This window comes from Plasmodium vinckei (genome assembly GCF_900681995.1).
Source record: "Plasmodium vinckei vinckei genome assembly, chromosome: PVVCY_04".
Classification (NCBI taxonomy): Eukaryota; Apicomplexa; class Aconoidasida; order Haemosporida; family Plasmodiidae; genus Plasmodium; species Plasmodium vinckei.
Window position 1 is genome coordinate 328,853 of NC_051296.1, and position 15,220 is coordinate 344,072.

General features: G+C 22.3%; 7 protein-coding genes across 7 annotated transcripts; 5 read left to right on the forward strand and 2 right to left on the reverse strand.

Annotated features, from left to right (window-relative positions):
* Positions 1 to 500: 500 nt before the first annotated feature.
* PVVCY_0400930 (parasite-infected erythrocyte surface protein) lies at positions 501 to 3,467 on the forward strand (the record flags this gene model as incomplete). Its single annotated transcript, XM_008627746.1, has 1 exon — positions 501 to 3,467. The coding sequence occupies one exon, from the start codon at positions 501 to 503 to the stop codon at positions 3,465 to 3,467; it is 2,967 nt and encodes a 988-aa protein (XP_008625968.1).
* A 659-nt stretch (positions 3,468 to 4,126) lies between these two features.
* PVVCY_0400940 (eukaryotic translation initiation factor 3 subunit K, putative) lies at positions 4,127 to 5,224 on the reverse strand (the record flags this gene model as incomplete). Its single annotated transcript, XM_008627745.1, has 2 exons — positions 4,127 to 4,755; positions 5,146 to 5,224. 2 exons carry the CDS (start codon positions 5,222 to 5,224, stop codon positions 4,127 to 4,129), a joined length of 708 nt encoding a protein of 235 aa, XP_008625967.1.
* Positions 5,225 to 6,213: 989 nt separating this feature from the next.
* PVVCY_0400950 (trafficking protein particle complex subunit 4, putative) lies at positions 6,214 to 6,890 on the forward strand (the record flags this gene model as incomplete). The annotated part of the gene is made up of 2 exons (XM_008627744.1): positions 6,214 to 6,264; positions 6,507 to 6,890. The coding sequence occupies 2 exons, from the start codon at positions 6,214 to 6,216 to the stop codon at positions 6,888 to 6,890; spliced, it is 435 nt and encodes a 144-aa protein (XP_008625966.1).
* A 239-nt stretch (positions 6,891 to 7,129) lies between these two features.
* PVVCY_0400960 (conserved Plasmodium protein, unknown function) lies at positions 7,130 to 7,459 on the forward strand (the record flags this gene model as incomplete). The annotated part of the gene is made up of 1 exon (XM_008627743.1): positions 7,130 to 7,459. One exon carries the CDS (start codon positions 7,130 to 7,132, stop codon positions 7,457 to 7,459), a length of 330 nt encoding a protein of 109 aa, XP_008625965.1.
* Positions 7,460 to 8,524: 1,065 nt separating this feature from the next.
* Positions 8,525 to 10,771, forward strand: PVVCY_0400970 (conserved Plasmodium protein, unknown function; the record flags this gene model as incomplete). Its single annotated transcript, XM_037634955.1, has 1 exon — positions 8,525 to 10,771. The coding sequence occupies one exon, from the start codon at positions 8,525 to 8,527 to the stop codon at positions 10,769 to 10,771; it is 2,247 nt and encodes a 748-aa protein (XP_037490144.1).
* Positions 10,772 to 11,666: 895 nt separating this feature from the next.
* On the forward strand, positions 11,667 to 11,870 carry PVVCY_0400980 (conserved Plasmodium protein, unknown function; the record flags this gene model as incomplete). Its single annotated transcript, XM_037634956.1, has 1 exon — positions 11,667 to 11,870. The coding sequence occupies one exon, from the start codon at positions 11,667 to 11,669 to the stop codon at positions 11,868 to 11,870; it is 204 nt and encodes a 67-aa protein (XP_037490145.1).
* Positions 11,871 to 12,809: 939 nt separating this feature from the next.
* Positions 12,810 to 14,308, reverse strand: PVVCY_0400990 (pre-mRNA splicing factor, putative; the record flags this gene model as incomplete). The annotated part of the gene is made up of 3 exons (XM_008627741.2): positions 12,810 to 13,765; positions 13,860 to 13,922; positions 14,059 to 14,308. The coding sequence occupies 3 exons, from the start codon at positions 14,306 to 14,308 to the stop codon at positions 12,810 to 12,812; spliced, it is 1,269 nt and encodes a 422-aa protein (XP_008625963.2).
* Positions 14,309 to 15,220: the final 912 nt, after the last annotated feature.

The following is a 15,220-nucleotide window of genomic DNA, read 5'->3' on the forward strand; positions in this document are numbered from 1 at the left end:
TAAAAAGAATATGACAATTTTTTTACGTATATAATTTATGTTATATTTAAAAAATAAATTTCAATCATATTTTGGATATACATACACAGAAAAAGGCAAACATTGATGTGTGTATTTAATGAGTAGCGGCTAAGAATATTTTCAAAATTTTTCACAATATTTTTTTCAAATTTTTCAAAACTTTTCAAAATTTTTATTTTATTCTTTTTTTATTTTTGTTAAATTTTAGTATTAAAAAGGTGTATATTTAGTTACAAGTACAATGATACATTTACACACGTAAGTAAAATTTGTTTTTTTTTTTAGCAAACTTGTAAAACGCTTATCAATGTGAAGGTATAAAACTGTATAGTTGACTAAGTTCGCACACACACTTTTGGTGAGTAGTGAAATAAAGCAACAGTGATCTTCCTTTTTTTTTACAGATAAAGTTTTAGATTACGTTTTCAGAATAACAGAAGAAAGGATTTGTCTCATGTGAAAAAGTAAAATTTGCTAGGATGAAAATAATAATCTGGCTAATCCCATTTTTAATATTAAATATAGTGATAAGATGTGATAACAAAATAAAGGATAATATATTTCAAAACTTGCGAAAAAAAACAAAATTTTTAATTACAAATGAGCCAATAGTCGATTTAGATTTTAGTGAGAATTTATTTCATAGTCTTTTATTTGATTTAGAAATAGATAATAATAATATATATACATTAGATGAAGATTTATTAAACCTTCAAAAATTAAATAACTCCAGTATTTTCAAACTATTAATTAATACATATGAACAAGTTAGTAAAGAAAATGAAAAGATCGATGAAGAGAATAAAATAAAATATATTATCTTAGCAAGTTCACATACTAGGGTACATCCTATAAATTTAGAATATTTATTATTAAAATTTGATAAGTATATTTATAATGGAAATATATATAAGAATGGGGATATTGACATTAAGGGGATTCTTCATGAATATAACAAGGAAATAAAAGAAAGTTTAGAAAAAAAAAAGAAATTTAAAAATATTTCAGATATAATAGATGAAAAATATAAAGATGATATTGTATCATCACTTTTAAACAAACAAATAGGAAGTAGTGATAAGTTTATCAAAAAGGTTATCAATTCAAACGATAGTAACAGTAATTATAATAATCAATATAAAGGTATGTTTGTGGGGTATGGATTTAATGATGATGAGCCCTCTATTCTTCATGATTTAAATGAAAATAAAAATTTTTTATATCCCTCAATTAATAGTGGAATAATATTAGACATAACACTATTAAAAAATATATATGAGAATTATATTAATATAGAAAAAAAAAATGAAAAAATTATACATAAAGATTATATATATGAAATATCTAAATTTATTTATGACAATATTAATGTTGAGGTAGTTCATTTTGAAAACAGTTGTTTGGATTCAAAACAAAATGTATACTTAACAAATAAAGAAAATACAGAGTTTGATGTTTACAAATATTATTTAACAAAAGGTTTGTTTGAAAATTATGGAAGTACAAAGGAGAAAGAAGAAAAGAATTATGAAAAAATAATAATGTCTTATTTTCAATTGGCATACCCAATAACTACTTGTGCTACCTATTCAGGAAGATCGCAAAATGAAACTTTTATTGGGTTTGATAAATTTAATATGATTAGTATTGAAAATGATGAGAAGTTAAAATATTATATAAAAGAAACTGAAGAAATATCCTTTAATGATATAGAAGAATATAAAAAAAAATTTAGTGATATAAATAAAAGATATGATGAAATATTAGACAATGGTGAAAATAATTTAACACATAAGGATATCGTTTTTGGAATTAAAACGAGTATAAATACAGAAGATCGAATAGATTATATTAAAAATACATTTGACAATAAACAAAATAATAAACATGTTTTTAGCAATTTTAAAATTACACCATTATTAAAAAATCAAAAAGAAACGAGTATAATTAATACGGAACTTTTAAAAGGTGGATTTGATAATGACGATATAGATATTCAAATTTTTTATATGTCTGATAAAGAAAGTAAATTATATAATACTGTGAAATATGATACTGATGGTGTATTGAAAAATAGTTCTTGTGAAAAAATGAAACACATTATTTTTCATTTTTATGAGGAGTATGTAGAAAAAGACAAGAGTAAAAATAATAATAATAATTTGAAAAAACAAAAATATTTATTTATTGGAAATGACAATACATTTGTTAATGTAAAAAATTTAGTTGATGTTATGAATGTATCTTCAAATAAATGTATGCATATAAAAAAATATATGTATAATAAGTATCTAAAATCTTTTCGATTTTTAAAAAAAAATGAAAACAAATTTTTTAAAAATTTTAATGAAAAGCCACCACTATTTTATCAATACATAAAACAAAATTTTATTGATACAATACGTAACTTGAAAAAATATAATTATATTCCAAAATATTGTAAAGATAATAATGGTATAGGAAGTGGGTCTAAATCTGATGTCCCAATATTTTTAGGAAACAGACAATCATATAATACGTTCTACAACGATAATGAGTTTTATGATTATTTATCATCTGAAGCTGGTATATTAATAAATGATAGTTTTGCAAAAAAAATATATTTTTGTAAAAATTGTGTATGCCATAATAATGAACAATCAGATGATATGATATTAGGAGAGTGGGCAAATAAATTAAATATTATAACAATTAATTTTGAAGGTTTTTTTCAAAAGAATCCTACCAATTATAATAAAAAATATTTAAATACATTAGTCCCTATTACTTATAATAATTTAAATTTAAATAAAACTGTTGATGAAATAAAAAAAACATATTTTCAATATCTAGTAAATTATAATAAAGACGAAATTGATGAAAAAACAGATTCTTATATAGATTATTTAGATCAAAATTTTAAAAATACATTTGATAATATTTTTCATTACTTTTTTTATCTTAAACATTATTATAATTCATCAGAAGATGAAAAAAATAATGAAATTTCAAAAGTTAATAAAAAAATATATGCCAAAATGGAATATAGTGGAGCATACAAAAAGCTGTTTAATTTATCACAATTTTTTAAAGAGGACATTGAAAATATGATACAGTTTAAACATAATATAAAAAACGGAACAAAACAAGGAAAAGTTAATTATGCAAATAATTATGTTATAGAAAAGAATGAAATAAAAACAGATGAAAATTATGAAAATGATGAGCTTGATCAAGATGATTATAACGAAGATCCTGACGACGACGATGAAGATGATCTATTTAGTGAAGACGATTTTGATTATGACCAATTTATAAAAGATATTGAAAATAGTAAAAAATTATATAAGGAACAAGAACACCAATATGAGAAAAAAGAGAAAAGCCCAACCACAAGCACAAGCAATAAGCATGATCCTCCCAAAAGTGACAATACCCCAGATGAAGATTATAACACTGAACTTTAGAAAAAAAAATATGTCAACTACAGAGTTTGACATTTATTTTGTTTTTTTTATGTATAACTGATGCATAGTTTAATGCGTTATGTGCATGTTCATTTTGTACACCAACTTATTAATTTTTTCTACACATTCATATGTATTTATTTTGCATTTTGAAAGACACTTCAAATTTTTTAAACACTAAAAATGTTTTTTTAAAATTGTAAATAACCAATCGTTTTTTGGTTTGCATTTCCTCGAATTATTTAAGAGGCAAAAGGTTAATATAGATAAATAAATAATTCCTAATGGTTACAAAGCAAAGGGGTAATAGTAAAAACAAATGGAAGGCATAAACAGCTAAATATATGACCTGTACATATTAATATATTTTTTTTTAAGCTAGCCAAATAGCTATTTCCTCTATTTTATTGATCTGGTTATTGCATATATATATGTATAAAAAAGTTGTGAAAGTTTTGTAAAAACTTATTTAATTAAAATTTAAAGTCTAAGTTTTAAAAACTATGAAACATAGTGTGTAAGGGAATTATATAATATATACACAGACTTGTGTAAATATATGAAAAGGGATATAAATTAACAATTAAAACATGACTTGTTCATGCAAAATAAATGAAAAAAAAAAAAAATTAATAAAATATAAATAAAATGCAATCACATTAGCTATTTAACTTATTAATATATGATGTTATATTGTCATCATTAAAATATGTACTTATATTTTTTCTACTTTGAATATTTTCTATATTTTCATTAATACAAATAGTTTGTTCTTCTCCATCTTTATTTTTAATTTTTTTAACAGTCCATTTATTTTCTGTTAATAATTTTTCAATTTCTTCCATATTTTCCATATTTAAATATTCCGATATTTGTTTTATCGAAATTTTTTCAAAACTTAATGTTATAGAATTTAAAATATACTTTCTAATATTGCATGTAAAATTATTATAATTTTGTAAAAAGGAATAATCATAATTATTATTTTCTTCGCTTTTATTATTTATACAATCCCATAATTTTTTAAATTGGCATTCTTTAATTAGATCATGTAAATATACGACCCCTTTTATATTATCATCATATAAGTTTGGATTTATTAAGCTTAAATATATATTCATATCTACAGTATTTATATTATATAAAACACATACCAAGATTTTCTTAATTACCGATTTGTCATAGCAATGTGGATATAAACAAAACAATCTTAATAGTGTTAGCATAACTTCATTATCAAAATATTCATTATTTTCAAAGGCTATATCAACATAATCACTTAGTACTTCTAAAAAATGGAAAATTAAAATATATAGGTTTGTATAAAAATGATGAAAAATTAAAGAAAATTTACAAAAAAAAAACAGGTGACATGGGGGTAGCGGTGTGCTAGCCATTTTATTGGATATTTCATATGGTCATATATATATACATATATGTCCTGTGTGTGTGTATTTGATATGCATAAGTTTAGTATTATGGTTAGGAAAATATATATTTTTTTTAACAGTTGTGAAAGATATAAAAATGAGCATTCTTTTTTACATTATTATTGGATATGCTCGATTTATTCTATTTATGTCATCTGATTTTGTTTCATTTTTTCCACACCAATATAGTTTAAAAATAATTCAAGCAACATACATAAATTTTTAACGAGTATATATTTTCTACTTACTTAGTTTGGATGCATTAAACATCATATGGGGGTAAACCTTTATAGCTTGAACTTCCTCTATAATAGTGTTGATATCCATTTTGTTTTTATTTTTTGTATATTATTAAAAAAAATATATATATATGTTTGTATTAATATATTATATATAAGCCTTAAACAATTTCTCAAAACTTATATGCATTGTTCATGTAAAAAAGGGGTTTTCATATAATAAATAATATACCATACATTTAAAGAATTAAAAATGTATATTATATATATTATCAATAAAAAAATATATTACATGTATTTATTTAATTATTTTTTATATCTCTTTTATTTAATTTGATTAAAAAAAACCAACAAACAAACATATAAAAAAAAAAACAAGTTTCTTATTCAACGTGGAAAAAAATATGGAAACGTTAAAAAAAAAAATTATAGAAGAATTGGGAAATCCCCCAATAATATTTTTTATTGCCTATTATTAATTATACACTAACATATTATTAAATGAAAAAAATGTAAAATTAATTATCCAAACAATTTTATTATAAATACAAAAATATTTATTTTAAATAGTTTTACATTTTTTTTATTACAATGTTTTTATCACATTTTACACAAAATTAATATTTATATTAATACATCATAATATTTTTATACATATTAATTTTATAATTCATACTTTATATGATAAAACAAATTTTTTCATTCTAATTTTGTAAAGTTTTTTTTTTGTTTATTTTCCCAAATATTGTTAATCATAAATAATACTTTGTTTTTTTATTGTAATATTATTTATTATTTTTTTTGATTTCTTTTTGTTATATCCTTCGAAAAAAAAAATAGTAAATAAGGGTAAATGCAGAAAAACCTCTAATCATGTTTTAATAAATAGTATTAAATTCCATTAATAATCACCCCCCAAATAAATATATATATATTACATAAATATATATAACGATTGGGGAGTAAAATAGGGAATATTGTGAAGAACGAGAGTGGATATGACTAAGAGGATTCTATAAGTATGATTCAGTAAATTATACAATATTAAAGGAAGATCGTTGAAATATAAAAACTAAGATGTATTCTCTTTATGTTAATAACCAACATGGTACTTTAGTTTATCAAAAGGTACGTATTTATATTGTATACGGTGCTATACATAAGCAGTGTATGTAAATATATATACATACCTATGTATAAGGAATATATATATATATTTATACATATATATATATATACATACATACCTATGCATGGCCATATTGCAGCATTTCCCTCGAGTAATCGTATGAGGAAAATGTTAAAGTAGTATATAATATGACTATATATTGTTTACTAGAATATAATATTTTATAAAACCTTCTTTTCAGCATTTTAGCGAAGAAATAAAATTAAATAGTAATGAAGAGATAAGACTTGCTTCTATGCTACATGGTATTTCAACAATTTCTGAAAAAATAAATGTTAATTCATCATTAAATACAAAAAATATATTTAAATTATTAGAAAAAAAAGGTATCGAAACAATTGAAGGGAATGGTTTTAAAATTCAATGTTATGATACTTTAACAGGAATCAAAATATTTGCAGTATACAAAGATGACTTAAATATTGAGTTAAATAAATATTTAAAAAGGGTATATGAATTATATAGTGATATAATATTAAAGAATCCATTTTATGATATTGATATGCCAATACGTTCAGAAACTTTTAATGAACATATCGATAAGCTTTTTTCAAATATAAACTAATCAAAATATTTTATATATTATATATATTAATTGATATTTCTTAAAGCGGCATACGCATTTATACATATATATGCCGTACACCACACACAAATAAAGGCATAATAGTTCGTACGAATTTTATAAAATATATAACACACACACACACACACATTTTAATAATTTTTTTTATATAATAAATATATTAATCAGATTCAATCACATTTTGAAATATTTGAATTATTACAAAAGATATATATACAATGAGTATGTTTCTTAATATAGTTATTTTGTTTGACGCAGCAAGTGTTGCATTTCTTTTAATAACGTTTCTTATGCTCACTTTTAATGAGGACAGCATAGAGATAAGTAAAGCACATAAAGAAAATGGAAAAAAACCTTTAATTCTATCTATATTATTATATGCAGCCATATTATTGTTATTATTTATATACAAAGCATATAAAAATAAACGTAAGTTATACAACAAATATTTTTTTAAGAAAAAAGATTCTCCTAAATATGTTCAACTACCCAGTAGCTATTATTCATCAAATGACGAATGTGAGCAATATGAGCTAAACAAAATATAAAAAAAAAAAAATGATGGAACAAACAAAAAATACAATTTGCAAATAATTTCTTTATAAATTATGTATGTGGACATTTTTTTATATAGAATAGTCGCATATTAATTGCGTATTTTCATGTGTATATGTATTTGCTGTTATGGATATGATTTATTTTTATACATAAAAAAGGAAAAAGTATTTTAAATTACTGACTATATTATATATATTTATATACCTTTTTTTTTTTTATTTTATTTATTTATTTATTTATTTTAGCTAGCTGTTTTTATTTTTTTTTTTTTATAAATATTATGTGTAAAACCATAAATTAACAATTTTTTGTATTTTTATAATAATTAAGAGATTTAAAAAATAATAATATGCTTTTAATATGATTTCCTTTAATAAAAAAATATAGTTTTTTCTTTTAAAAATAAAAAAATTGCTTAATGTGCATTTTGCATTCTTTTATGTATTTCCTATTCAATTTATATTTACCTGGCATTTTACAATCTCCTTATAATTGGAAAAATACACTTGTAAAAAATATTATATATTTTTCCTTTCACCTATCAAAATGAAATGCAACAAAAAGTGTGGGTTACTGCTTGAATATTTCAAATTGTAATAAATTATATGCACTTTTATAAATGGAAAATAAAATTAATTTGAAAGCTGAAAACGTATTAAACACTAAACACATTTATAAATTCATAACATAAGTATTACTCATATTTTATATATTGTAAATTATTTATTTGTATGCTTTGCGCATATGCACGCAATTTCCCTAAAAAAATAATTATATTTATGTTTTATTTGTTTTCCACTTTAAGTATTTTCTTTTATTGGTATTAAGGAAATTTGTTCCTGTTTTTTTTTTTACATACAGTGTATGATATTGTGTGTGTTAATTTGTATATAATTTTTTAGTAGTTTTGTCAGTATTTTGCCAGCATTTTTTTCATTTTTTTCGCGTGAATTAAAAATATAAATAATTTTGGATTATTATATATGGTTTATTATGCAAATATTTTATGAATGCAAACAGATATAGGGATAATAGATTTTTGACAAGGTTTGAAAATGAAATTCCTCAAGCTAAATTATTACAATGGGGAAATATATGAAAAGTACAAAATTAACAATATCTTATCATTATTAGTTGATAATCACAAATTTCAAAATGAAAATATAAACTTCCATGAACTAAGTACCAAAAAAAATAATTACAGTATCATGGCTCTTTTGGGAAGCCAAATAAAAAATTTAAATGATGATATATATAAAGACATTGATACTAATGATATAATTTTAGCATTATCACAATTAAAACAAGTTGAAGAGCAAATATTAATTAATGAAAATCAAAACAGAAACTATATTTTAGAATTGGCTGAACAACTATATTATGAATATACTCAAAAAGGTTTAATCACAAATGATCATCCATATAATTTAAATGAAAAAAGAAATTTTATGAGTATAAATTTAGAATTGATGAATGAAATAAATAATGGAATACAAAATTATGATAGAAAAATTCATGAATTGTCTCAATTTCCTGAAGAAAAATTAAAAAAAGATGTTCATACATATTATGATGAAATAGACCCATTAAATTCGGATAAAATGAATTATTTTTTAAATGATAATGATATGTTTTATAGTATAAAACAAAATACATTCTCTGAAGGAAATGATGGTATCCTAAATAATGTTGACAATTTTTTAAATATAAATGATAATATGACTACTGGTGATGGACATTTAAATATTCTAAAGGATGTAAATGTCGATAATAATAATAATGAATTTGAAAATTTTATGAGCTTAATAGGTGATAATAAAATAAAAAATAGAAATTCATTTACTGGAGAGGGTTTTGACAATTTTAGAAATTTTAATAAAGATGTCTTAAGTGTCAATAAAAATAGTATTAACATTAATAATAGTAATATAAATAATAAAAATTGTAATAATAATTTACTTCACTATAATAAAGATGAAACAAATAGTAGTACCTGTTGTAATAGTGTAGGTAATATTAATGAAGATCTAAATATTTACAATGAAATAAATAAGAATACTGGCAACTATAATACAAGAAGACATTTTAGTAATGCTGGCCATTTGGAATTAGATGAAAATTATTTATTTAAGGATAAAACAAAAATAGATTTATTAAAAAGGAAAACACATTATGATAAAATCGAAGAAGGATTTCCAAAACCACATCATCAACGAAATACCGTAATAGGAAATATAAGTCATAATGAAAATATTCATGGAAATAATTTTTATGATGTAGATATGAATAAAATAAATTCTAACATACCTAGAGGGTATAGTAATATAAATGATAAATATGATGAAAATAAAATATTTTTAAAAAAAGATGATATAAATTATGATAATAATAATAATGAATTAAAAATGGACATGAACAGTGTATATAATACAAACTATGATTTGCGTACTAACCAATTTAATGACAATAAAAATAGTAATAATATATTTAATAATAATATGAAAAATAATATAGGAAATAATGTATTAGATAATTTAGATAAAGCAGAACAAGAAATTGTTAATAAGCATTTAAAAAATTCGCTTGCACATAATGATTATACAGCAAGACGTATGAGTTCTATATTATTAAATCAAACTACTACAAATAAAGAGGCACTAAATAATAGAAAAACATTTGATGCTCATAATATAAATAAATTTGTTAATAGAAATATGCACGATTATAATAGTGCAATGTCTTTGAACAAGTATAGTGCAGGTGATCCCAAAAATCGTTTTACAATAGATACAAATAATAGTAGTAGTTTTATATTGAGCTCTATAAATAAACATAATAATACTCATGACAATTCCTTTAATGTAGTTAACAATTTTGAAAGCAGGAGATTCTCAGCTATCCCAAAAGATAATTTTTCTCGAAACAGCTTTATGAAAGATGTTTATTTAAATGAAAAAAATCTTACTTATAATAATTTAGACAGAAGAAATTATTCCAATACCATACATACACCAAGTAAATTATTAAATGCGGATAATATGAGTAATTTTTCGAGAAATATTCAAAAATCAGTTGAATCAAATATGAACACGTATACAAATAAATATTCTAGGGCGTTAGACATAAATGATTTGAACAGTAATACTAGTAGAAATTACATGAACAGTTCTAATAGCATAAAAAGTGAGCATACAAGTGTTAGAGATAATTATGCAAGAATGCTCGACCGATCAAAGTCTATGTCATCGCAAATATATAGCAGAGCTCCTCAAACAAGAAATTATTTGAAAGCAAACATGTAACATAGAATATGTAGTGCTTATATTTATTCCTTTTATATGAATTGCACACATGAATAGTTGGTGCTTAACAATTATGAGCTTTTATCAAAGGCTTGATTAGTTTATGTACATTTTTTTTACTTTTTTTTGTATTTTTCCACCATTTTAATCATTACCTATTTGATTAGCTTATAGAGCAATGCAAAAAATAAAGCATTCTATAAATTTCGGCTTTATATCTTTTGAATAATTTAATGTATTGATATGTTTATTTATATAAATATGTTTTTTTTGTGATACAATTTTTTATACATTATTTTAGCAACTTATAAATTTGATAATATGTAATAATATTTTAGCAAATAAAAACTTTATTTTTGTTGTATACCTCAAAATTGGAATATACATTTAAGCTTTAATATGTTTCCCCATTTTTATTATCCGTTACAAAATAACATTTCAGAACAATCCGATTAGCTGAGCATAGTTTGGCTATTTTTTTTATTAAAAATTCTGAACGTTAATAAAAATAACAAATATTTATGACTGTTAATAATTTTTTTGCAATATATTTAAATGTGTGTAAGTTAAAAATAAAATAAATAAAAATAAATGAAAATAAATGAAAATAAATGAAAATATATGAAAATAAATAAGGCTATAAATTAAATGCACAATATATATGCATATATGTGGATAGCATATTAAGTAATAATGAAAAATATGTTTTGAAAAAAGGGGTAGAATAACCAATTTTTTAAATTGCTGTTTTTAAAAAAATAAAAATAAATTAATGTAGTAACGCTATATATATAGCTGACAACATAAATATATGAATAGAACAAAATTAAACAAGAACTAAAAAGACAAAATTGGAATTAAATAAAAAAAAAAATTCATTCTATATTAAAGTATAATGCTTAATACTGATTTGGCAAAGCCTGAAGTTGACCTAACCGTTTGTGAATATACAGATATTCCAATGCATGTATCCTTAGCAACATATGAATATACATTTGATCCTTGGACAAATGACTCCAGATATTTATATTCACATGAAAATATGCACAAAGAAATCCATGAATTAAACGTTTTAATGAGATCTAAAGTTCCATGGTGATACACTATTCAATTTGTTTATTATATAATATTTTATTCATATTTATATTATAGTACTTTTCATTCATCTTTTGATTTATTGCATAATTTTGTGGCAGAAATGTGTCTGTCTATGTTTGTTTGTTCTTACTATATTCTATACAAATGATTTAAATAAAATAATTCTCTATATTTTTTATTTACTCTCAAGGTTTTCGGCATTCTTTATTTCAGCATTTTCATTTGCTATCATGCTTGTTTGCTTCATGGTCATATTTCCAATACACAGATATGAGCAATATTCATCATTGGCATTTACATTTTCTTGCATATTTTTAGTCGCATTTATACACTATATGATGTGTATTATTTGTAGATATTTAATAACTAAAAATATTATTTTATCAATTGAAGAAAAAATAAAAGAATTAAACAAAAAGTATAAACATGAACAGATATATTTTAAGCTTATTAACTTTCGAGGACTTGGATTTAGATATTTAAAATTTTTGCCAATTTTCAAAAAAAACATTTATTTTACTTTGCGAGTTGTCTATGTGTATTGTAAAATAATTTAGCATATTTTTAAAGCAAAAATTGTATACATATTTTATGTTTTTTATTTATATTTTTATTGTTCATATATTTTTTCTATCACTTTTTTCTTGATTGCCTATTCTTTCAAATTGATGCAATTCTCTTAGTTTTTTTTTAGCATTTATAACTTTTTTTCCATTATATTTTAATTTCTTTAACTTATTTGATTGAACTAAAGGAGAATAAAAAAATTATTATAGTTACTAAAAAATTAAAAATTGGTTTGTTTAAAATGGGATTTCTTCTTTTATAACTTTGATGTTGAGTTTGAAAATTTTCCTATTTGTATAATATGCATATAGATAAATTTTATATGCTATACCATTTTTATGAATAGCATTTTCATTATTTTATTTTTTCCATTTTATGATGACTCAGAAGATTGATATGAATTATTACTACTGCCTTCAGAGTCAGATTTATTTGAATCATTTGAACGATTATCCATTTTTCTTTCTTTTTTTATATCATCACTTTTGTCACTTCTACTCGATGATGCTCGTGAATTTTCTTCACTAGAACTTGACTCACTAGATTTATTTCTTTCCCTAGACTTGGATCGATATTTACCTCGTCTTCTGTCTCGACTTCTGTGCCTGTTTAGCCCTCTATGTTTATCTCTACTCCTATCTCTACTCCTATCTCTGCTTCGATCTCTACTTCGATCTCTACTTCGGTCTCTAATTCTGTGTCTGTTCCTATGCCTTCCACTATCCATTTGTCTTTCTCTTTCTCTTCTGTCGTTTCTTTCCCTTACCTTATGGCCCCTTCTTCGATCATCGTTGTCATTTTTTTCATATTTTAAATATTTGTCTCGTTTCTCTTTCCTTTTTTTATATTCAGAGGATCTACTTTCGGATGAAGAACGACTAGAGTCCCCATCCGAATCAGAACTTTTATTATTGTGTCTATTTATTGGTCTTTTATAATTTTTTTTATTTTTATAAGTACTTGATGAAGAAGAATCGGATTGTATTGAGATTGATTTTTTTTCATCGCGTTTTTTTTTTTTTTTAATATATGATATATTATCACTTTCATTAGATGATGTAATATTACGTTCATTTCTTCGATCTCTGTTTTCTCGTTTTGTTTTATCTTTTATAAAATTCATAGATCGGTTTCGATTTTCATCATTTTCATTATATATATTTTTTATTGCTTTTATATTTTTTGTTATAGATGCAGTTTCATTTTTAGCTGATTCTATTTCACTTTTTTTATTTTCAAGTTGAGACTTTAAAACTTGTCCTTCATTTTTTTCATTTTCTATTAATAATTCGAGTAATTCCCTAATAAATATGTCGCTCTTTTTATTCCCTAAAAAAGGTGAAAAAAATAATGTAAAATTTTTTGAAAAACTTCACCATTGCTTTGATGGTTTCCTTTTTAAAGCTATAATTTTATTTCTTACCTATGAACCCGGTGATGTTTATTTTCAACTTCTTGGAATCCAAGTATCGATTCTCTTCATAATCTAAAATGTAAAAGAAAAATAATCCATATTTTATAGAACAATAACTAGTATAAAATATAAAGATTAACTTTAATTGATTAATTGGCAATTATGTATTATATAGATGTACACATAAATAGTAAGGATAAAGACTAACCTCTTCCATCTTGCTCATCCTTAAGTTGAGATATGCAATAGTCACATAATATATCATCTTCAAATCCTAGTAAATCGATTAATCTTTTTTGTACCCATTTTTCTACTATATCAAAATTTATTTTATTTATATTTATTTTATAGTTATAAATTTCAGGCCATGCTAGTTTCTCGATCAACTTCTTTTCCTTGTCAACAAAAAATGGAGTCTGTTCACTACTTGTTCCTTTATAAAATCCACCTCCCTTCATTTTATTGCCTACGTTTGATTTTTCTTGTGTATATTTATTAATTTGTTCTTATTTATTTTGTTTTATATTTTATATTTTTATTTTTTTATATACCTTATTGCCAGAACTCCCGTCACTTGCTAATCTCTGTATCATGTGCCACTTCTTTTCTGGGTTTTATATTTCAGCATTATTCTGAAAGAGAACAAAATTTATGAAAATTTTATGCCGATCGTCTGCGTATAATTTCCATTCAGAAGTAGGGATGCCTTATGACTACCAAAAATAATGTAGAGAATTATTTTAGGATTGGGAATTTTATCTTTTATTTTTTGTAATCATTAAGCAGTAAAAGTCCAAAATAACTTTTATCAAAATGATGACCCTTTTCTATTTTGAATGTTTTTTTTTTCCGTTCAACAAAATGAATAAATAAAATGTTATCAATAAAAAATATTATATATATATATGTACATTCTTTTTTTGTATAGAAAAAAAAGTATATATAATATCAAATGGTGAAGGTATGTTTTTTTCAAAAAAAATTATATCAGTGCATTATTTGTGTGATTTCCATTTTGGATATAGAGGAATAAATACATCTATAAAAATATTGTATAGATTATTTTTTTAATCCTAATTTTTATGTATTATATTTCTTTTGTTTTATAATGTAAAGGGTATAAAAAAACAAAAAAAAATTATCATTTTTTTTGGCATGCTAAAGGATATTGAGGGGATGGGCACCACAAAAAGAAAAGTACAATCCAAGGAACAAAGCAGAAAAATGAAAATAGAAAAATATGATTCCCCTAACTTTAATATATTCATTTTTTTAGCAAAGAAAGACGTATTTTTATAATGCCATTATAAATACATCCATTAGAATAACAGAGAAGAGAGCAAACTAACATGTATACAAAAAAAAACTGT